At 37.3% G+C, this 24343-nt stretch overlaps 1 protein-coding gene across 9 annotated transcripts in view; it reads left to right on the top strand.

Annotated features, from left to right (window-relative positions):
* The window catches only part of N4BP2 (NEDD4 binding protein 2), a 104332-nt gene extending 80378 nt beyond the window's left edge, over positions 1–23954 (top strand). For 3 of the 9 annotated variants that reach the window (XM_023224591.2, XM_023224597.2, XM_023224592.3), the window contains 5 exons: positions 255–443; positions 2330–2498; positions 8837–8960; positions 10279–10354; positions 12295–14323. In XM_023224591.2, coding sequence (XP_023080359.2) covers positions 255–443; positions 2330–2498; positions 8837–8960; positions 10279–10324 — 528 coding nt within the window. In that variant the 3' untranslated portion in view covers positions 10325–10354; positions 12295–14323. Of the gene's footprint in view, positions 1–254; positions 444–2329; positions 2499–8836; positions 8961–10278; positions 14324–23671 lie in introns of those variants that run through there. The other 6 variants (XM_023224588.3, XM_023224596.3, XM_023224590.3 and 3 more) reach the window with 4 other exon arrangements.
* Positions 23955–24343: the final 389 nt, after the last annotated feature.

Genomic DNA, 24343 nt, shown 5'->3' with positions numbered 1-24343 from the left:
TGATAATTTTAGAGAACTCTTCAACATCTCCTAAGAGTGGTTAAAGAAAGGGTAACCTTAATGGCATAAAAAAGTTAATGATAGTTGATAAATGCCTAACTTATAAGGTAGACACCGGGGAGAATCTGTTTCCTGAGGAGAGAGATGAAAATACACGAGAGCCCAGTTTTCACATGTGTTTTGTGAAGGTGTAAAGCATGAGTTTTTTTTTTTTAACTTTCTGTGTGTGTTACTTATTGTTTAATATCTTATAGCCAAAGAAATTAAAAGAGACTGAAGAAACACCAGGTGAACTGTCTTTCCAGGACTTCGAGTACCCAGACTATGATGACTACAGAGCAGAGGCCTTCCTTCACCAGCAGAAGAGGATGGAGTGCTACCGCAAGGCCAAAGAAGCATATCGCATAGGGAAGAAAAATGTCGCCACCTTTTATGCCCAGCAGGTAAAGTGGAAAAATGATTATATATTTTTTGTTTGTTAGTTATAATAACTAAATAATCTTGAAGCAGATAACACCCATATTGTGACTAGATTAAGTTATTCTGGGGAATGTAGTAGTTATATATGTGACATAAATAAGGTATCCTAAGAAATGTATGGTTCTGAGAATTTCATCTGCTGTTTTGAGCATTTGAAATGCTCAGTTTCTGTGGTTGTTTTGCATTTACTGCTTATGTGAATTACGGTTTGTTCTGACAGTCCCTATTTCTGGCAGCAGAATATTAATATTGGCCATCTCAATGAGATTAAAGGGGTTTTGTGCCTTCTATGATGTTTGAATTTTTTAGTAATATATCACTTTCATAGTAGAAAAATAACATTAAATTTTTTAGGGAAGTAAAATTTCTACTTGGGCTCATTTTAACATGGTATTATAAGGAACCTGCTTTTCTTTTCTTTTCTCTTTTCCTTTCCTCTCCTCTCCTCTCCTCTCCTCTCCTCTCCTCTCCTCTCCTCCCCTCCCCTCCCCTCCCCTCCCCTCCCCTCCCCTTTCCTTTCCTTTCTTTCTTTTCTTTCTTTTCTTTCTTTCTTTTTTGTAAGGTCTTGCTTTGTTGCCCAGGCTTGGAGTATAGTGATGCAATCTTGGCTCACTGTAGCCTTGCCCTCCTGGGCTCAGGTGGTCCTCCCATGTCAGCCTCCCAAATAGCTGGGACTACAGGCATGCGCCACCATGCCCAGCTAATTTTTGTATGGGGTCTTACCATGTTGTCCAGCCTGGTCGCGAACTCCTGAGCTCAAGCAATCCTCCCATCTCAGCCTCCCAAAGTGCTAGGATTACAAGTGCAAGGTACCACTTCCAGCCAGCAATCTGCTTAACTTTTTATGTTTGCGTTTCCATATGGGTTACTTCTTTGTAATTGAGCAGAGGAGAGTATCAGACTGCTATAGGCCTGTGAACCCTAACAGTAGTCCTTGGGGGATAGCTTCTGGGGTAAGTAACTACAAGATGTTGAAAGTGAACACCAAGATGAGACCTAGCATTATCAAAGGATACACAAATAATAAACCAGTGGTTCCTTCTTAGATGGTGTATTGAGTTCTCTAGAGAGACAGACCAGTAGGATATATGAAAGAGAATTTATTAGGGGGAATTGGCTTTCACAGTCACAGAGATAGAGAAGTCTCATAATAGGCCAGCTGTAAGCTAGAGAACCAAAGAATTCGATAGCCTGGCTTAAAGCCAGGAGTGTAGCACAGTTGAAGTTCAAAGCCTCAGAACCAGGGATACTGACTGCAGCCCCCAGTCCAGGGCTGAAGGCTCAAGAGCCGCCGAGAGGCAGCTGGTGCAGGTCCCACAGTCTAAAAGCTGAAGAATGTGGAGTCTGAATTCCAAAGGCAGGAGGAGAACATCTGCCTGTTTGTCCTAGCCAGCCCCCAGCTGCCCACATGGTTGGTGCCTGCCCGCGTGGAGGGGAGGTCTTCTTTCTGTCCACTGACACTCAAGTCAGTCTTTTCTGGAAACATCCTCACAGACACACCCAGAAACAGTGCTTCACCAGCCATCTAGGTATCCCTCAGTCCAGTCAAATTGATACCTAAAATTAACCGTCACATGGGGGATCGTGTTAAGTTTCCCACTTTTACGACTTTTGGTTCAGAAAATGTTAGAAAGAATGACTCAGTAGTTTAAGGACTACATTATTAATTCACTGAAATTTACCTAAATTTTGGTGCATTCTTATATATTAAACTCATTGCATTATTTAAGATTTTAGATTTATTATTCCCTTTTTTTCCCCCTGCCTTTTATTTGGGGCACTATTAACTTCCTCATCACCCAAGTAGCAAATATCAAAAGTGTCCCTTGGTGATATGTTTATGATTTAGGGTACTCTTCATGAGCAGAAGATGAAAGAAGCCAATCACCTTGCTGCCATAGAGATCTTTGAGAAAGTCAACGCCTCGCTGCTGCCACAGAATGTTTTAGACCTCCATGGACTGCATGTGGATGAAGCTCTAGAACATTTGATGAGAGTTTTAGAGAAGAAGACTGAAGGTAGGACTGTGGAAATCACAAGTTTTCAGTAGAATATATGTCTTTGCTTATATTGGTATAACTTGCAAATTCAGGAGAGTCTGAATATGCAGGCTGAGAATATCTGTGCAACATTTGTAAATGTTTGTGTTATTCTTCAAGGATTCTCACTGGTATGATTAATATTTTCTTCATTTGTATTCCTGTGTTGTATTTATTAGAGGGAGGACATGGTGTAATCTGTGAATCCTCTCTGTGACTTACAAATGAGACCTTTCAGGAATATTACGTATCTTTGTCCAATAGACATTTATTAAACTTAATAGATATTTCTTGGATTTCACTTTTTCAGTAGATGTTTGATAAAATACAGAAGATGTAAATAAGGTAATAGGATTCTCCTGCCTCAGTAGTTTTTTTTTTTTGGTTTCTTTTTTTGAGACATAATCTCACTTTGTTGCCCAGGCTGGAGTGCGGTGGTACCATCTTGGCTCACTGCAACCTCTGTCTCCCGGGTTCAAGCCATTCTCGTGCCTCAGCCTCCCAAGTAGCTGGGATTACAGGCAGGTGCCACCACATCCAGTTAATTTTTGTATTTTTACTGGTGACAGGGTTTTGCCATGTTGGCCAGGCTGGTTCTTGAACTCCTGGCCTCAAGTGATCCACCTTCCTTGGCTTCGCAAAGTAAGCTACTGCACCTGGCCTGACCCCAGTATTTTTTTTTTTTTTTTGAGACGGAGTCTCGCTCTGTCGCCCAGGCTTGAGTGCAGTAGTGTGATCTCGGCTCACTGCAAGCTCTGCCTCCCGGGTTCACACCATTCTCCTGCCTTAGCCTCCCGAGTAGCTGGGACTACAGGTGCCCACCACCACGCCCAGCTAATTTTTTTTGTATTTTTAGTAGAGTCGGGGTTTCACCACGTTAGCCAGGATGGTGTCAATCTCCTGACCTCGTGATCCACCCGCCGTAGCCTCCCAAAGTGCTGGGATTACAAGTGTGAGCCACCACGCTCAGCCTGACCCCAGTGGTTTTTAAATTGAATTTTAGAAATCTTGGAGAAAATCTAGAAAACAGTAAATATTAGAAAAGAGGAACTTTAAGAACCGGTTAAATGCATTATTATTTAGTCCAGAGAGAAGAAAACTCTTCAAATATATAGAAGTGTCATGAGAGAATATTCTCTCTATAGAGGTTGAATTAATCGTGTTTTGCTCAATGAATATTTGGTTATCTTCTGTATTCTAGGCATCAAGGATAAGGTAGTGAAAAAGACACACAGTCCTTGTCTTTATTGGAGTTTATTGTCTAGGGGGGTATACCTTCTAGCAGGGTAGATAACAGTGACCAAATAGTTACATAAGTAATTAGCATTGTGATAAGAAAATACAAGTTGTGGCCGGGCATGGTGGCTCACACCTGTAATCCCAGCACTTGGGAGGCCGAGGCAGGTGGATCACCTGAGGTCTGGAGTTCGAGACCAGCCTGGCCAACATGGTGAAACTCCATCTCTACTAAAAATACAAAAATTACCCAGGCATAGTAGCATGCACCTGTAATCCCAGCCACTTGGGAGGCTGCGGCAGGGAGAATTACTCTGTAGGCAGAGGTTGCAGTGAGCCGAGATCGTGCCCCTGCCCTCCAGCCTGGGCAACAGAGTGAGACTCTTTCTCTAAACAAATTAATTAATAAGTAAAATAAGAAAATACAAGTTGTATTTAGAATAAATTCTAAAATCCCTACGTAATGTCTCTTGCTTACCTCTCCAGTCTCATCCTGTGTTTTTTCCTCCTTTTCTGTATATTTAACCACACTGTCAGTCTCAACCCCCGTACTAGTTAGGCTCCCTGTTAATAACTTCTGACAGTATTCCTACCTCTCACAATGTTTATAAAAAGCTTATTGTATAAGTGGTTATTAAATGTCTGTCTTTTTGGCCAAGAATTGAGCCAGTGATGATCATGTTTTTTCTTCAACACTCAAAAAGTTTTTGAATAAATGACTAAATAATGGTAGGTATTACTCTCATTTTTTTTTGACAAATAAGATTGTTTATATTGAAAGTATGCAAAGTGATGATTTGATAAATGCACACATTGTGAAGTGATTACCACAATGAAGTGCTTTAGCACATACATCACCTATTATTGTTACCATTTTGTTCGTGTGGGATGAGAACACTTATGACTTACTCTCATAGCAAATTTCAAGTATATGATATAGTGCTATTAAATATAATTGCCATGCCACACATTAACTCAGCAGGATGTATTCTTTTTAGAACTGAAAGCTTGTACCCTTTGACCAGCATTTCATTTCCTTCTGTCTATTCTGGCCCCTGGCAACTACCATTCTATTTTGTTTCTATGTGTTTGGCTTTTTTAGGTTCCACATGTAAGTGAGATCATACAGATTTGTCTTTCTGTGTCTGGCTTATTTCACTTAGTATAATGCCCTCCAGCCACATCTGTATTGTTGCAAATGGCAGGATTTTTCCCTTTTAAAAATTTTTTAAATTAAATTTTTATTAATTTTATATTTAAAAGAAATAGGAGATCTCAATGTGTTGCCTAGACTGGTCTCGAACTCCTGGGCTCAAGTGATCCTCCCGCCTTGGCCTTCCAAAGTGCTGAGATTACAGATGTGAGCCACAACGCCTGGCCTGAGCCACTGTGCCTGGTCCCCTTTTTATTGTTGAATAATATTCCATTGTGTCTGTATTACATTTTTTGAATCAATTTATCCATTGATGGACAATTAGGTTGTTTCACTCCAGCCTGGATGACAGAGCGAGACTCTCTCTAAAAAAAAAAAAAAAAAAAAAAAAGAAAAATTAAAAAATGAAATGGAAAGTAGTCAGTATTGCTAAGGATGTGGATAAATTGGAGCCCTCATATATTGCTAGTGTAGCCACTGTGGAAAATTTCACTAGTTCTTTGAAAGGTTAAACATATAATTAACCATATGACCCAGTAATTCTGCCCCTAAGTGTGTACCCAAGAGAATTAAAAACACAATATGTCTTTACAGAAACTTGAATATGAATGTCTGCAACAGCCAAAAAGTGGTACTAACCTTAAAGTTCATTAACTGTTGAATAGAGAAACAAAATGTGGTAAATCCATACAATGAAATTTAATTTAGCCATGTGGAGAAATGAAGTACTGATAAATGCTACAGCATGGATGGACCTTGTAAACATTATTCTTTGTGAAAGATGAAGGCAGATAAAAAGCCGTATGTTGTATGATTTCATTTTTACCAGATGTTCTGAGTATGTAAATCTAGAGAGACAAAAATTAGATTAGTGGTTGCTGGGACTGGAATGGTGAGAATATGGGCAGTGACTGCTACGAGGCACAGAATTTCTTTGTGAAATGATGGAATGTTCTGGATTTAGTGGTGGTGGTTGCACAACATGATGAATATGCTAAAAACCACTTAATTGCATATTTTAAAATGGTTAGTTTTATGTTAATTTTATCTCAATTTAAAAAATTGTAAGAATTAAGTAATTTGCCCAAGGTAACACTTGGTCAGAGCCAAGATGCAGATCCTTTCTGGAGGCCAAGGCCCATCTCTAGTGCATGCTTCCACCCGTGGTAACCTGTAGTTACTGTCAGTCACCACCAGGTGGCAGTATTGTTGAATAGAAATGAATCCAGTGGAAGATTTGTGACTCTGACCTGCATTACTTTTTGTCGTAAGATTAAGGAATGTTAAAATCGGAGATGAATTTTTTTAAAAAGAGAGACATCTGGACCTTATGTCCCTTCTGGTTGAAATATGCGCTGCTACCTATGAATCATTTTTGCCCCCAAATCAAACTAGGAGCAGATCAAACCTTTAGAACTGACTACTGTTTTATAGGGATTTACAGGGGACAGAGGAACGTGTTAAACAACACCATGGGGATACACTCAGCAAAATCCAGATTGTGAAAATCTAGGACAGGCTGGGTGTGATGGCGCATGCCTGTAATTCCAGCACTTTGGAAGGCTGAGGCAGTCAGATCACTTGAGGTCAGGAGTTTGAGACCAGCTTGGCCAACATGGTGAAACCCTGTCTCCACTAGTAATCCAAAAATATTAGCTGGGCCTGATGTCTCAGGTCTGTAATCTCAGCCACTCGGGAAACTGAGGCAGAAGAATTGTTTGAACCCAGGAGTTAGAGGCTGCAGTGAACTGAGATCGTCCCACTGCACTTCATCCTGGGCAACAGAGTGAGACTCTGCCTCAGAAAAAAACAAAACAAAACAAAACAAAAAAGAAGGAAGTCTAGGATAAATGATCCAATTCTTTTCAATAAATTGTAAAGAAAAACACCAGGGGAGGGGAAACCTTGTTACTTAAGAAATATATCAAATAGAATGTATAGACTTATTTCAAATCTTGATGCCAACAAATCACTGTAAAAACATATTTTTGAGATAATTGGGGGAAATTTTTGAAAATTAATGATATTAAGGGACTTTTATTAATTTTATAAGATATAATGGTGCCATTATAGTTAGTTTTTAAAGGAGTCGTTATCTTTTATGAGGTATGTACTGAAATATTTGCAGTTGAAATAAATCTAGAGTGTGCTGAAAGATGAGTTAAACAGTTCTTTCAAAGGTGTTAAACAGCAAGAACAGCCTGTATTTGGGAAACTAAACATATACATTAATTCATGCAACAAACATCCTTTGAACTCTTACTTGAGGCATGTGAGTCAACTAGAGAATATTTTCATGGCAATAAGTGAACTATTAGCAGGTGATAATGGTAGAAATGATTGACCTAAATGATAAGGGGAGCCATAGTGAAGAGCATGAGTTATGGTTAGAGATTTAGTTGGGCTTTTTCTGTAAGTAAAGTTTTTCTTTTTGAGATGGGAGTCTGGCTCTGTTGCCCGGGCTGGAGTGCAGTTGGTTGTGACCTTGGTTCACTGCAACCTCCACCTCCCAGGTGCAACCCATCCTTCTAACTCAGCTTCCCAAGTAGCTGGGACTACAGGTGCATGCCACCATGCCCTGCTAATTTTTGTATTTTTAGTAGAGATGGGGTTTTGCCATGTTGCCCAGGCTGGTCTTGAACTCCTGAGCTCAAGTGGTCCACCTTCCTTAGTCTCCCGAAGTGCTGAGATTACTGGCGTGAGCTACTGTGCCTGGCCAAAGTAAACTTTTATATGTAATATAACATTAGTAAAGAACAGTGTCCAGAACTATAGGTATATAGTGCAAAAACTTTGCAAAAAGCTCGTAAAAAGGTTTTATACTATATACCTAGAATTTTGTGCACTGTGAATACCTTTGTGAAACTAGCACTCAGTTGAATTTTGAACAACATATTGCTTGAAGTAATGGATATGGATTAGAGATGGAGTTCATAAACAGACAAGGAATTAGAAATGCAAGAGCAACATATTCTTTTAAAATTCCAGGCTGATATCATCTTGGAGATTTGATACTTGAAAAACCATATGAACCATTTGTTTGTATTCTATTGGCGTTATTAGGACAATTTAATAAGCAGACCATGGAATGTTTATATTGTGTGTATGTATTTTCAGTTTATTAATTCATCTCATTAATAGTTTTTGTTGTTGTTGTTGTTATTCTGCTACAGCTTTTATTAGTTTTCAGGATTTATATCCTTGATTTTCACAAGGTCATTTCCAAAATGGAACTCCAGTATTTTAGGAGGCTGTGACTCCTTTGATATTTTAAGAACTATCTATTAGGAAAAGTTTGTTAACAATTGATTATCTTTCACAGTAAGACTGCAGTCCAGCTGTGATTAGTGGATTTGCTAATAGCTATTACTGGAAAATAATCTGTAAACTAGTTGCCATCATTATCCCTTTTTCCTGATGAGAAAATAGGTACAAAAGAAACTTAAGTAACTTGTCCATGGACACACAATCATTTAGTGGCAGAGCTATGATTCAGAACAAAGCTTGATGGCTTTAGAATATTTAATTAACAGGGTTGTAAGGATTCTTAGTTAATAAATATAAGCCACTTAAAGCAGTACTTGACTCCTTTTGTGTAGTAATTATTAGGTATCATTAATGTTATTATTGCCATTATCATTATTTCAGGGAGAACTTCTGGTAGTGCACAGAAATCTCTTCCCCCATAAAGGAAGAAGTGCCACTTAAATCTTTTGATAGATAGATTACAATGAGGCTATGTGTTTTAAAACACATTAATTTGGGGGCTTTTTGAGATAGCAAATCTATCTTACTATTACTGTTTTGAGATGGCAAACCCCACAATCCTCTTGAAAACAATTTCGTGTACTTGAGTAGCTAAGGTTTACGTTTTCTACTGAGAATGTAAGATAAATGATTTTAACTCCCCTAATTTCTGTTGTAACAGAATTTAAGCAGAATGGTGGGAAGCCTTATTTGTCTGTGATTACGGGGAGAGGAAACCACAGCCAGGGAGGAGTTGCTCGCATCAAACCAGCTGTCATTAAGTACCTCATAAGCCATAGCTTCAGGTGAGTGTAGATTTCTGTTATTGATAATGGCAACTGCCCATATAGAGCTATATCAGAGATTTCTGTGAGTATAGATTTCTGTTATTGATAATAGCAGTAGCCCTCATATAGCTAGGTAAATAAACACTAATAACGTACTCAGAACAGTCTGTTAAAATAGTTAACTAAATTTGATCATCTGATTTCAGCCACAGATTCATGCTTAAATTATGATATAACTTTCCCTGCTGGATTTATGTTGTCTGGTAAACCAGAAATAAGGAAAAATGTGTTTGTTGCTGATAATCATCTGATAAAACTTTCATAAATTTAAAGTTCTAAAAGAAAGTAAATATGTTTATTTGATAATATGCAAAATAATTAGGTAATATGTATCATACTTTAAGATTTGCTATTCTTCTTTTGAAAGGAAATAAGTATTTGTGGATTTTGGATGGAATTGGGTGGCTTCTATTGAAATATAGTTATAATTTAGGTACGTTTAAACTTTAGCAGAAATGTTCCATTTAATATGAATGTACTTGTTTTCATAAGTTAAATGCCATTAATGACTTGTGTTGACAAACATGAAATGTTCTTTTTCATTAAGTGATAATTAATAACAGAAAATGACAAGAAAGTCAAAGATGAAAAATCTGTTGATGGATAGATTTCCTGCAGATGTGTATCATTAGCTCCTACCCACCAATTTCAGTGTAGCATATTTATTTTATGCCATGTAATAAGATGTTGTTTGGCTACATTATTGAAAATGGTAGCATAAGTTATGAGCATAAAACAGGTGACATATCAGAGTTATTTTTTTAAAAGGAGTAGTTAGACTACTACTTCTTTTCATGTTGAGATTAGACTACTACTCCTTATCATGTTGAGATTAATTATCTATTTTAGAGCCTAGTCTTCCTTTAAATTCTTTATGGATAGAGCTGAAAGCATTGCATGGCCAGATTAATCAGAATTACCTGATATATCAGAGATTTCTTCTTGGTGCTTTCATGATGCACCAAGAACTTTATTCTTCCTACAGCATACTCTTTTTCATGAAGGTAAAATTCAGGCCTCATAGGTTTTGACAAATCTTAAGTTATACTAACTACTAAGTCAGGAGCAACTCCCAGCTTTAAGATTGTATTTGTTTTGACCGTAGATAAAAGGAACATAAACCTAGATGTTGGTCTTGGATATTGACTTAATAAGGGTTAATACTTTGGTAGTAAATATTATATTAAGCATAGGTACTTGGAATTGATTACAAGGTATATTCCTTAGCTAATTTGAAATTTTCATTTTTTAAATAACTCTTTTCTCATTTCTGCAGGTTCTCTGAAATTAAACCAGGGTGCTTGAAAGTCATGCTAAAGTAAAATAGACGTCCTTGAATTAGAAGTATGAAGGTTTGTAGGTTAAAATTACTTTTATTTGCAGTAATTCAGTCAAGTCTACCCTAAAGATGTGTTTTATTATAAATAATATTGTTATGAAAGAAAAAAATTATGTTTTTGCAAAATCCAAGCAAGTTTGATTTGCTTTTTTACTGAATCAAATGCAAATGTTACCTGTTAAAAATATTACAGAGAAATTTTATTGATTACAAAATATCTAAGAAAATTATCAGCTACAGTTTTAAAGTTTAAAATGCTCTGATTGTTTCTCAGAAAAGGTTACCTTCGTATTAACTGTTGTGTGACATTTAGAATGTCCTAAAAGTCTTCTGTGAGAGATATTTAAAGTGCTTTGAGACATGATTCATGTCCCTCAAAGGGCAATATTAAAAGAAGAAAAAGACATAGTAGTGGGTAGTAAAGAAAAAAAGGAGATCTAACAAAAACACTTGAATATTTTTTATTTTGAAAACTAAACACATAAAATGCTTTTATTTCGCCATATCCTACAGGAAGGAAGACATGCTTTTGCCCTTTTTTCTGCTTTGTATATGACCTTCATCTTTTACCTTTTGTTCTGTTCTTCTGTGTGCATTTTATAGGAAGAAAGTTGGGTCTGAGATTATATTGTAATTTCATACTTTCTATAGACAGAAAAGTTTTCAGAGAAAAAGAAATGCTTAAATATCTTCCAGATGTTGCTGCCTTATCAAAATGCTTCTAGAACTGTCTGTATAAGTGATATTTCAGACAGTACTAAATACTTATATTTTATTTTTGAGGCATGTAATTTTAAAACTGCAGTAGCTTAAAATTCTATTAAACAAATGTAGAAAATATTTTGGTTATAATTGGCCTGGTGCGGTGGCCCACGTCTGTAATCCCAGCACTTTGGAAGGCTGAGGTAGGTGTATCACCTGAGGTCAGGAGTTCGAGACCGGCCTGGCCAACATGGTGAAACCCAGTCTCTATTAAAAATACAAAAATTAGCTGGGTGTGGTGGCATGTGCCTGTAATCCCAGCTATTTGGGAGGCTGAGGCAGGAGAATTGCTTGAACCTGGGAGGCGGAGGTTGCAGTGACCCAAGATCAAGATCACACCACTGCACTCAGCCTGGGTGACAGAGCAAGACTCCATCTCCAAAAAAAAAGAAAAAGAAAAAAAAAATATTTTGGTTATAATCATAAGAGGAATCCTTACAATTTAAAATATTTTCACTTTTGTTTTGAAAAAGAGCCAACTTTCTCAAAGGAAGCTTTCATTAACTTCTGTCATTTGGTTAGCTAATAAATTCTGTTAGTATACAAGTTAAATCTGTATAATGAAGGTTATAATATGGTAAAGTGTAATTTTCCAATATGAGACAATGGCTTAAATTTGTCTTTGGAGATGGAGAATATTTTCAACATATATAATTTTAACGAACAGTTTTGTTGCTTTTTGTTAAGCTTTAAAAAAGGAAATTTGGATCAGGAATTATAGGATTGAGCTGGTACCAAAAGAATCCTGAAGTACAGAATGGTTTTCCAAAAGAGCAAACATTTCAATGAAAATAAAACCCCAAAACATTTTTTTATATATCATGATTGCATGCTTTTAAAATAAAGAGGCTTATCATTGAATTTTAGTTCCATAAAAATAAAAATACATGTTTATTATTTAGAAATGGTGACTGGTATTGCAGTATTATTCACACTTATGTTTGTAATAATTTGTTTAAAGAGTGCCAACAGTTTAGCACACTTTTGTAGTCTCTAGAACAGTTCTATACATTAAAAATAAAGCAATTCCTTTAAACAACTTACTATAAAACTATAATTGTTAATGAAATAAGATATTCCTATGTGTAAATTAGTATGATTTAAAAGTATGAAAAACAATGTTAAAATGTGGAGTTACTGGAATGTGTGCAGCTGCATACTAACTATGTGTTTTTATATTTCCTTACCTAGTTTTAAAAATCATCACTTTTGGACACTTCAGCTAGACTTATTTCAATATTATAATTATGATTAATGAAGGAGCAGTCAAAAGAAGTAGAGGTGTGGTATTTGTGGGCAGAACTCAAATGAAAAAAGCTATATTGTTTACGTGTTTACTATATCAATGTTAATATTATGCCTTATTTTGATAAATCATATATCTTAATCATTGTTGATAAATATACAGGCAAAGTTTGAGTATCGTGTATTTTTATGAAGCTGCTTAATTCCAAATTGCCTCCCACGCCACTATCTAGCATAGTTTAAGAAACACATAATTTTGAAAGAAAAGTTTATAATCCCTCCTTTCTTTTTTTCCCCATTTCTAAATCCTGTTTGCCCGAGGTAAATATAGTTTGGGGATTATAAAAGATTTCTCTATTACCCGTTTCTAAATCCTGTATGTCAAAGATAGTTTGGAGATTATAAAAGTTTTCATGTATTGGTGTAGGTTGAGTATCCCTAATGAGAAAATTCAAAATCTGAAATGCTTCAAAATCTGAAACTTTCCGAGCACAGATATGATGCTCAAAGGAAATACTCATGGAGCATTTTGGATTTTACATTTGTAGGTTGGCGATGCTCAACAAGTCAATATAATGCACATGTTCTAAAATCTCCCCCCAAACCCTAGCAATCCAAAACACTTCTGGTCCTTATTTTAAGTAGGGGATACTCACTCAACCTGTATATTTGTGCCAATACATGACTCATTAGAATGATTCTTTGTAAACTTAATATTTTAAAAGTACAGCACTTCTGTAGTTTGGAAGGTTTCAGTAATAATTAAATTCATTCAGTAGTCTCTTACCCTTATCTCCCAGATGGAAAAAGAGAACTAATGTGGAAACCCCAGACGGTGTCCAGTTGGACCAGGGCGACATTAGACACTTAACAGTATTTTCAGTCTGTCAGTCTCTTTACTACAATGAGCAAAATGGAAGTGTTTTTTTTTTTTTTTTTTACATTTATTGGCTCTTCATATTTCTCTACATTATTTATAAGTTGCAGTTTCTTCAGTTGGTTAGTATTTCCATACTGTTTGCAATTTTATGGCCTTTAAATATAGGACATATTATATAGTAGAAATTTTGACTTTAAAGCATCTTGAGTAGTATATTTTGAGAAGAAAAGCTGTGCTGCTCTTCTGGATGTTTTCCATCCTTTATTTAGGTCTTTTCTTTTTGAATTCAAGTGTTTTGTATGCTTAGAAAGTGGACATGTATAACAGCGAGATTGGTTATTTCTGAGCTAGACATTGGAAACTTTTGAATTTTGAAACTCAGGAAATTGCTCTGACAATGTTTTAACTGCTCTCAATTTAAGAAAATGACTAAATGTATAAAAAAGACAAAAACCACATGTGCTGTTTTTTCAAAGTGCTTTTTCTAAGTGCTTTTGCATTGTGCAATGAGGTGAAGTTTGGTAATTTTTCTGTGAAGTAGTTAAATATTGCTCATTTTTATTTCCATGCAAAGAAAACAGATTTAAATGTTTATGTGGCCAAAAAGTGTCATTTAAAAGGTAGTTTGTGTAGAATGTATGTTCATGGTGCTTATTTTTAAAATGTAATTCAAGTTTACAGTATTACTCAATGCTTCTTTACAGAATTTAATAGAGAAACAAGGCTAGAACACATCTACATCCTGAAGAGCCGTTTATAACTTCATATTATATGATGACAAAGTTCATTATTTTCCTTAAAGTTGAGCAATTGACTTTTATGGTCCAATGATGAACTTATTATTAATAAACGATTGGATTAACTGTGAGGCTTCTCATTAAAATACAATATTGCAGCTATCAGTTGGAGAATATATTATAAAATTTTCAGATGGTATATCAGAAAAATGTTTTTATTTGTACTGTAAAGAAAATGTAATTTTGCTGTTAACTCTGTACTTTTTAAATTGAAAATGTTTTATAAATTTGCTTTTAAAATTTCTTATGAAGCCATTTGCAAATTACATACTTAATTTAATAAAATACTTTAGCCACAGTCCAGTGTGAGGAAATCCTTCATTTGATGTATTAGGGTTAGTGGTTTAACTATTTTAAAATATTTTTATGTGTAACTTTGTAATTTCAGGGGGAAAGTGTCATAAAAATTTTATTTCTGTACCACAACTTTTCTTCTAGTTTAAACTATTTTCTGTAGCAAATAAGAGTCCATTTTTGAACCTGATAAATGGATTAGCTATGGTTTCTCTCCTCACACCCTGTATCTTTTGACTGACATCAAAATTAAGAATTATATCTCTTATAGGCCGGGCGTGGTGGCTCATGCTTGTAATCCCAGCACTTTGGGAGGCTGAGACGGGTAGGTTGCTTGAGGTCAGGAGTTTGAGGCCAGCCTGGCCAACATGGTGAAACTCTGTCTCTACAAAAAATACAAAAAGTTAGCCAGGCATGGTGGTACACACCTGTAATCCCAGGCATGAGAATTGCTTGAGCCAGGGAGGTGGAGGTTGCAGTGAGCCGAGATTGTGCCACTGAACTCCAATCCAGCCTGGGCAACAGAGTGAGACCATCTCAATAAAAAAAAAAAAAAAAAGAATCTCTTAGAGACTCAAGTAATGCTTTAAATAATATTAATGGCCTTTGGACTTAATATTTGAGTCCAAAGCAGAATAATTCACTCATTTTGCAAGGACTTAAAAACATTTATCTAACAAATATTTAGAGCACTTGTTACTGGGGTTACAGTGTAAATGCGATAGAGCTTTTATCCAGAGTTATAATTATTCTTATCAACTACTATGTGTATAGTGACTTATACTATGGGATACTTTTGTATATATTATATTTTAAATCTCAAGAGAATTTTATTATGTAGGTAGTGCTATCCCAATTTAATGAATAAAGCCACATAGACATAAAGAAGTTAACTGGTTTGCTGTTTAATGTCAGAGTTGTATAACTTGAACCTGCGTTCTCTGACTCCTAATATGGAGCAGCTGCATTTGTCCTTAGAGAGAATAGTTACTTATAAAGAGATAGTATTCTACTGTTCTCTTCAGAGAGTTGTGGCTCCACGGTATATGTCTTTGAAAACCTGCCATTTATGAGTCTGCCTTCTTCCTTTATAAGAAAGGTGGTACTTTGGAAAAACCCAAAATACTAACGGCAAAAGGTAAAAGTTTCTTTCTTCCCATGAAATCCCAGAGATAAAAATTCCAGGACTGCTGGGAGTCTTCTTTTTCTCGATGCTTTTGGGAATCTAGGAAAGTTCACCATTCTGCCATACCCAAGATACTGGCCCTCATTTTCCTAGGCCAGGTTGGGTGGCCACATCTCGAACTCTCACATCTGTATTCTACTGGAGGAAAGACAAAGAAAAAGGGAGCAAAAGGCAAGTGCTAGTGATCTAAAGATGATTTTTGGAAGCTGCCATAGGAAACTTCTACTTACATCCTATTGGCCAGAACCTGGTCATGTCACATCTAGCTGCAAGGGAGGCTGGGAAATTATCTATTTCAGACTGCCATGTTCTGCTGAAATTTGGTGTTCTCTTGGTGGAAAGAGAATGGATATTAGGAGAATGAATAGCAGTCTCTGCCACATCATTTTTTAAAAATCATTATATGCAAATGTGAAAATTAGTTCTTGATATGTTGATGACTTCTGAGTGTTAGGAAATAAAAAAAGAAAATAACAGGTTTTTTTTTTTTTGTTTTTTTTTTTAAGATGGATTCTCACTGTGTCACCCAGGCTGGAGTGCAGTGGTGCAGTCTCCTGAGTAGCTGTGATTACAGGCACTCACTTCCACGCCTGGCTCATTTTTATATTTTTAGTAGGATGGGGTTTCGCCATTTGGCCAGGCTGGTCTCGAACTCCTGACCTTAGGTAATCCACCTGCCTCAGCCTCCAAAAGTGCTGGGGTTACAGGTGTGAACAATCGTACCCGGCCGGGGAATTTTATTCAGGGAGGGTTGCTCTATAGATCCTGTTCTAGCCTCAAGTAGGAAAAAACTAAATGACATAGACTAGCTTAAAAAGTGCTAGTGGCAGGAAGTACGTTAGTCAAAACATGTTTTTGGCATTGCTACATTAGCCTGCCCTATTTAATATAGGATATATGTACAGATGGTTCGCCACTTAGGATGGTTTGACTTATTTTTCGATTTTGTGATGGTGTGAATGCCATATGCATTTAGTAGAAACCATCCTTCAAAGCTTGAATGGTGATGGGCTAGTGATATGCGGTGCAATACTCTCCTGTGATGGGCAGTGGCAGCGAGCTGCAGCTCCTAAGTCAGCCCTGCTAACGTTAACTTTCCTAAGCACATTTAAGGTAGGCTAGGCTAAGCTATGATGTTCAGTAGCTTAGGGGTGTTGGATGCATTTTCCACTTACAATATTTTCAACTTACAGTGAGTTTATTACATAAGTGACTCCAGTGTAAGTCGAGTAACATCATTATTTCACATGCATCTCTTAAGTTAGAAAACTCAGACTGACCCCCTAACTGGGAGAGTTGGGGAAACAAAAGATTCTGGTTTAAAATATTAAACACACACTAAAAACACTGCATAGTTAACAAGATGAAAGAGGCTTAGGTCAGAAATCTAAGTGAGAATATTAGAGGCACTTTTGCAAAAGGTGCTTGTGCTCCTGACTCGTGTTAAGTTCTAGTTTTCAGTTTTGGGGTGATGGGACAGATGACAAAGGACAGCAAACTTAAAAGACTAAGGCACTCCATAAAGCTAACACCCTGCAGAGCTTTATCCTCAGTGGGGATGGGGATGAATAAAACAATTTTGCCCTCCTTCCCACCCTCAGAAGGACTGCAAGGAATATTGTCTTGAGCAGAAGAGACCAAAAAATGAATGAATGAATCAATCAATCCTGAGAAGTTAAAATCACTACTGGCCCTCACAGAATAACAGCCCAAAGTCATAACACTTAGAGTGGTCAAAAAATGACAAGTCGAGAATTGAATTGGTAGAGGTCTCGGCCTGATAATGCTGCCATTAGCTGTCTGACAAAGGCAAACACAAATTTTCTCAGAGAGAATGCACCCTCATCTTGGAGAATTAGATCTGATCAAGGCTGTAGATCCAACAACCGATTTATAGGGATTACAGAGGACAGAGGAATATGTCAGACCTCACCATCGGGATGCAATTACCAGGATAGACTGTGGGAAACAACACAATTTCTTTAAATAAGTTGTAGATACAATAAAACCACACAAGTGGAGGGAGAGCTTATGCATTGAAATATAAGAGGCATATACCAGTTGCAATTTGTGGACCCTTTTTGGGTACTGGTTCAGCAGAAAAACTTTGACAGTCACAGGACAGTTGGCAATGTGAACATTGACTCGATAATCGTTAAAGAACGATTGTTTTTTAGGAATGGTGTGGTTGTATTTTTAAAAGGATCTCTAGTTTTAAAAAAGATACATGCTGAAATATGTATGTAAAATGATACGATGTTAGCAATTTACTTCAAAATGAGATGGTGGAAGTGGGTGTGGGTACTTAGGAAACAAGATTGCCCATAAGTTTGTAAATGGGAAAGATAGATGTTTATTATACTAGAATGTCTACTTTTGAATATATGCAAAGCTCTATAAAAAAAGGATTTTTAAAAAGTTGGTGGAAGAACTGGAGAAGTGGATTCTAGACCTGGCTGTGGGGATGAATTCCAGAATGCTGCAGAATTAACCTGCTTAGTAACTGCTACCTCTGCTTTAATTTAAAGGTGAGGAATCAGGAGGCCACCATGGCACTGTTGCCACAGCTGTCTCTCAACCATTCTCAAAGGTGGTGACTAGGCACCAGAAAAGTGTTGCAGAAAAAAATCTCCATCATTTGCCTTTTGAGCAGAATGAGCCATACCAGTGGGTAGACGGCCTCCACCTTACTTATGCCTCCCAAATTTCACTGGAGTATATCCAACTGGTAGAAACTATTGTATTCATATATATATATATATATAATTTTACCTTCATAAAAGATCTGGGAAATGTTATTTTAAACTTTACAGGAAGTCTTATTAGAAGTAGAGCTGAGGCTGGGTGTGGTGGCTCATGCTTGTAATTCCAACACTTTGGGGGACCAAGACAGGCAGATCACTTGAAGTCAGGAGTTCGAGACCAGCCTGGCTAACATAGTGAAACCCCGTCTCTACTAAAAATGCAAAAATTAGGTGTGGTGGCACTCATCTGTAATCCCAGCTACTCAGGAGAATGAGGTAGGAGACTTGCTTGAACCTGGGAGGTGGAGGTTGCAGTTAGCCAAGATAGCGCCACTGCACTCCAACCTGGGTGACAGAGTGAGACTCTGTCTCAAAAAAGAAGAAATAGAGCTGGAGGATGAGTATCAAATGTTCATATTTGCTACACCGATGGTACTTGTCCAACCAGGTATAGAAATAAAATGGCTTGACATATTAGTCACAAAAGCATTGCATGTCAACTGGGATATTTAGAGGTATGCCAAGGAGTACCCCAAGTCCAGGATAAGCTTAGGATATATTTCAGGAGCATTGGTTTTACTCAATGGCAAATAATACACATTATTATTTAATGTAGCTTATTGGTGTAGGTATTAGGGTTCTTCAGAATGAACAGGAGATAGATAGAGGATTTATCAGGAGAATTGGCTCCTGCAATTTTGGAGGCTGAGAAGTTGCAGCCAGAGAAGTTCTTCAGCAGGAGAAACAGGGAAGCCAGTAGTATGGCCCAGTACAAGTCTGAAGGCCTCAGAGCCAGGGACACTGATGGTATTTTTCAGTCCAAGTCTGAAGTTCTCAAAATCCAGGGAGAGAGGACCCCATGTGGGCCTCTCCAAAGGCTGCTTGAGTGTCCTTACAACATGGTGGCTGGTTTCCCCAGAAGAGGTAATCCTTGTGAGCATGTCGGAAACTGCAGTACCTTTTATGACTTAGTATTGGAAGTTTTTTGCAGTTATCTGCCAAATTCTGTTAGAACCAAACCATTAAATTCAGCTAACTTTGAAGCATAGGAGAATTAGCTCTACCTTTTGAAGGATACAATGTCAAAGGATTTGTGTATGTATTTGGAAGCCCTTATGTTTACTGTGAGCTAGACACCACTAGGTACTTTGCAATGTACCTAGTATAAACCACCCACTGGGGTAGGTATTATTGCCCACATGGCAGACATTGTTGTCCTACCCAACAGGTATTTCTATTACAGCTCTTTTTGTTCAGGCATCTGGTGGCAGTGTGCTCAGGAAAGATCAACCCCTCTGTAGCTCCTGCAGGTGAATTTTGATTGGTGGAAAAGCCAATCATGGCAATGCCATTTTCCCTTGCCAGTGATTAGTTGAAGGGTGGATATATGATCATACCAACAAGAATTCTGCTAGAATGGGTCTAGGAAAAGTTTTGCTCATGAATACAGAGAGACACATAGGAAGAAATGCACTCTTGTTCAGCAAGACTTTGTGTCTGTGTGTGATGTCTGGAATTGCAGTTGCCTTGTTGAAACCATGAAGAGACAAACCTAAGGCCCAAGCCAAGGTGCTAAGGATGGTGAGTGTAGAGAAGAAAAACCCTGTTCTTGATGATGTCATTGAGCCCCTGAATTAACCCTGGAACTGACCTTTAGTGGCCTTGTTATGAGAGACAACAAGCTACCTTTGTTTGGGTTTTGTGTTACAGCTGGAAGCATCCTAATGATTTGATATACCCCATTGTACAGACTAGGAAACATGTTCAGAGAGATTATAGAATTTGCCAAAACTTTCCCGGCCAATAATAGCAGAGCCAGGATTCAGACTGAGATGTCTATGTTCTAAGCACCTGGTCCTTTATCAGTTAAGTGACTTTGCTTCAGCAATTCTCAGGAATCAGAGAGGAGAAACAGAGGCCTCAGTTTGTTTCAGCACAGGTAGTGATTGGAGGACAGGTATGGGAAGGGGTCAGTGTGGGAAGGAAAGGAGATGAAATTCAGGATGCTGTATATGTAAGGTTGAAAAGCTTGACTGTGAGATACAGGCTGGTAAGGAGTCAAGTGGAATCCAGAGGGGGCTGATAGACTGGAATAGTAGAGGTGAGCAGTGAAGGTATAGTTGGGGAAAGAACAGATTCAGAAAGTTTGAGGGGGAGGGAAAGTGGAAGGAGTTTGTAGGAAGGGAGAGAACTTCCGAGTTCAGGGTATTAGGATGTGGGTATTTGTTCCTAAGGGAGTTTGATTTGTGGCTGAGCATGGAGATGATGGTAGTCGGAGTGGAGAAGGTCACAGAATTGATACCAAATTTCTGGATCATCTACTCTGTGTACATATTACATAGAAAAATGACAGGCAGTGCAGTGGAGAGGAATATTGAAAGCCAGTCTGCTAGAAGTCTGGGTGAATTTAAGATGTTTTATTTATTTGTCTGGTCTCCATTCTTCACACAGATAGGATCTGACTCAACACAGCCCCATGTTGAAGAAGAATTATAAGGATTATTCTGTTTTAATCTGCTGCTTTGCCAAGACTGGAGAGATGAGATGGATAGGGTCACCGGGAGGGGCTGAAAGGAGAGAGTGGTGAGAAATGGAGTTTCCTAAGTCTTTCTGAAATAGTTCTTTGCAGCGGGACCTCACTGTTTTGTTTGAAGTCGCTTCTTGACTATTTAATCCATCTGAATTTATGAAAACCAACAAAATAGGCTTACACATTACCCATTATTTCAAATTATTGTGATTTCCCTACTTATTTAAACAATTACAGGCAACTCTGCTGATCTCTTTGCTGAGACTCTGAAGACTCTGGTGATCTATTTGCTGAGCTATAAGAAGAGCTCACTGTTTTCTTAAGCTCTGGGCTACGTTTTTCTTTTCATTGTTCTGTTCTTTCTTAGGTAAAATCATTTTTTTCTTTCAAATTTTTGGCAGTGGGTTACATAGGAATCTATTTTTAAAGTAGCTTATTAATTTTATGTTACCTTCATGGAATCATTAGCTAGAATATCTGAATATAGTTTCTTCCTCGTCCCTTATATTTCTTGGTTCCTGTCCTTAGAGTCATGTTAATAGTTTTAGGTCATATTCCTGTGATTTTATTGTAAGCTAACGCAAATCTTTTTTTGGAAATAGGATAAAAATCAATCTGCACTTTTTTTTGTCTTGCTCTGTCACCCAGGCTGGAGTGCAGTGGCGCAATCACAGCCCACTGCAACCTCTGCTTCTTGGGCTCAAGTGATCCTCGTGCCTCAGTCTCCCAAGTAGCTAGAAATACAGGTGTGCGGCACCATGTCTGGCGATTTTTTGTATTTATAGTAGAGATGGGGTTTTGCCATGTTGGCCAGGCTGGTCTTGAACTCCTGGCCTCAAGTGATCCACCTGCCTCGTCTCCTAAAGTGCTGGGATTATAGGTGTGAGCCACTGCCTGTAATTTTAAGAGAAAAAGAAGCAAGGTGTAAAAGGGTACTCACAGTATGATCCATTAGTGTGTTTTTAAAAGGATATGTGTAGATAGATCCACCGATATAGTATACATCTCTATGTACATATGTGTGTGTGTATATGTATATATAAATGCAAACCCACACATACAGTGAATAGAATAGATTCTGGGCCCCTTATGACTCAGTTTCAGAGGATGTCATGTTCAGAAGTCAGTATTCCTCAAAGAACTTGTAGGAAACATTTGTGTTTTATATAGCACAAGTTGAAATTAGTTTTCCCTTCATATTCTTTTTGTCTCCCACTCTCATACCCCAAAGCCTCTGTCTCTGTATTTCTTCCTCTCCTCCTTTCACCAAAACCCTCCCTGACGTCTCTACAACTGCTAGGCCTTATCTATCTCCCTTCCCGTTTTCTTTCTGTTTTCTTCTGCCTAGCGAATAGTTCTGGACCTTTTGTATATAAATCTCTCATCTCAGCTTTCTTGGTTATTCTCATAAAACACACCTCCCTCCCATTTATTTTATCTACACAATAAGACAATGCAAGGGGCAGGGGGTGTAGCCAGTGGGAAGCGGTCAGAGTGCAAATACTGGCATTTTTTTTTTTGTTAGTAGGCAGGAGGAAGGAAGCTACAAATACTCCCACAGTAATAAGTTTTTTCCCTGTTTCACATGAAGAATTTCTGAAGGATTCTGTAAGAAACTGTGAACAGCAGGTTATCTTGCGGGATAGGCCTGTGGGGTCAAAGGTGGGAGAGTTAGATTTTGCCTTAATTGTCTGAACAGTTTTTATTTTAAAACTGTATATATTACTGTTAGAAAGTCATTAAAAAATAGAGACAATTGGCCGGGCACGGTCTGTAATCCCAGCACTTTGGGAGGCCGAGGTGGGTGGATCACCTGAGGTTGGGAGTTCAAGACCAGCCTGACCAACATGGAGAGACCCCGTCTCTACTAAAAATACAAAATTAGCCGGGCGTGGTGGTGCATGCCTGTAATCCCAGCTATTTGGGAAGTTGAGGCAGGAGAATCGCTTGAACTCAGGAGGTGGAGGTTGTGGTGAGCCAAGATCGTGCCATTGCACTCCAGCCTGGGCAACAACAGCGAAACTCCATCTAAAAAAAAAGAAAAAAGAAAACAAGATAATTAATAGATGTGCTTTTTATTTTAAAATTTTGTGTGTACATAGGAGGTGTGTACATTTATGGGGTACATGAGATATTTTTGATACATGCATGCAATGCATATTAATCACATCAGGGTAAATGGGATATCCATCCCCTCAAGCATTTCTCCTTTGTGTTACAAACAATTCAGTTTATAGTTGTTTTAAAATGTATACTAAATTATTGTTGACTGTAGTCACCCTTTTATACTATTAAATACTAGATCTTATTCATTCTAACTATACTTTTACATTTTGAAACATAGTGAAAATGCCATACTTGATATTAGAGTGAATTATTCAGTGTACAAATTATATGTATTTTAATATGTTTCTCTTTAGGCTGCCTTCTAGTACCAAATGTTATAATCAGATAATTGACCTGGTGTTTGTGATGATCTGATATTACCAGGAAAAGCATTAATCTGCCTTTTTTAACTCTTAAATTTATACAACTGCTGGAAGAAGGGAGGACAGATCCAAGAGATCTAATTTGTGAATAATTGGAGTTCCAGAGTGAAATACAAGAGAAAATCCAGATTTAATAGAAGTAAATTTCCTGAGCTGAATAAAGCCTTATATTTGCAGGTTGAAAGTGTTCACTAAATTCTAGGCAGGATTGATGAGAAAAAGCATACACCTAAACATACTCTGACAGAATTCCTGAATCTCAAAGTTAAAGAGAAAAATATATAAGATTCCATACGAAAGAAGTTATTTATAATGGGAAAAGAGTTGGACTGGTATCAGACAGTGGAATCATATGTATACCTGTTAAGAGAAAAGGAAAGTAACCCAAGAAGTCTCTTTCCAGCCAAGCATCATTCACCTGCCAGAGTGAAAGAGATGCAGAAAGGATTCCAAGAACCTATCGTCTGCATATCCCCATCTGAAGAAACTGAAAAGAGGACTGTAACTAAATAACAAATTAATGAGAATAGAGACTCCAAGAAATGAGAAGGTAAAGTGGAAAGGGAAAATGATGAGCCTTGTAATATACATGGGTATGTATATTAATGTACTTGGACGATGATGAAATGACGGAAAATGTGTACTATATGTGTTAAATAAAGACACTTAAGATAAATGTGACGACTCTAACTAGAGCCTGGAAGTAAAAGTTACAATTTTTCTCAGCAACACCTAAGAGGTGGTATTGGAGGAAAGGGAAGAAGAAGTAAAAACATTCTAAAGTTTCATCTTATTGGGTGGAGGGAAAGTATCAAGGAATACAGTAACTTGGTGGGAAAATAATATACTCTTACATAATAGTAATATGTGTTTGATGATGTGTATTAAAAAAGAACATAACCACTAGTGGAGTGGGAAAGTGTAATGTCATTTTGAAATTATAAGAGGAAACAAAGGAATAAATTATAACTTGATCATACCAGTATATATAAAGAGAAGGAAAAAAAATGAAGTAAGTTTAATAGTAAATATAAGCAAGAGAGAAGGAATAAAATAAAGAATATCAGTGATTATA

This window comes from Piliocolobus tephrosceles, chromosome 3 (genome assembly GCF_002776525.5).
Source record: "Piliocolobus tephrosceles isolate RC106 chromosome 3, ASM277652v3, whole genome shotgun sequence".
In the NCBI taxonomy this organism is placed as follows: Eukaryota; Metazoa; Chordata; class Mammalia; order Primates; family Cercopithecidae; genus Piliocolobus; species Piliocolobus tephrosceles.
This window is presented reverse-complemented; position numbering and strand designations above follow the sequence as displayed.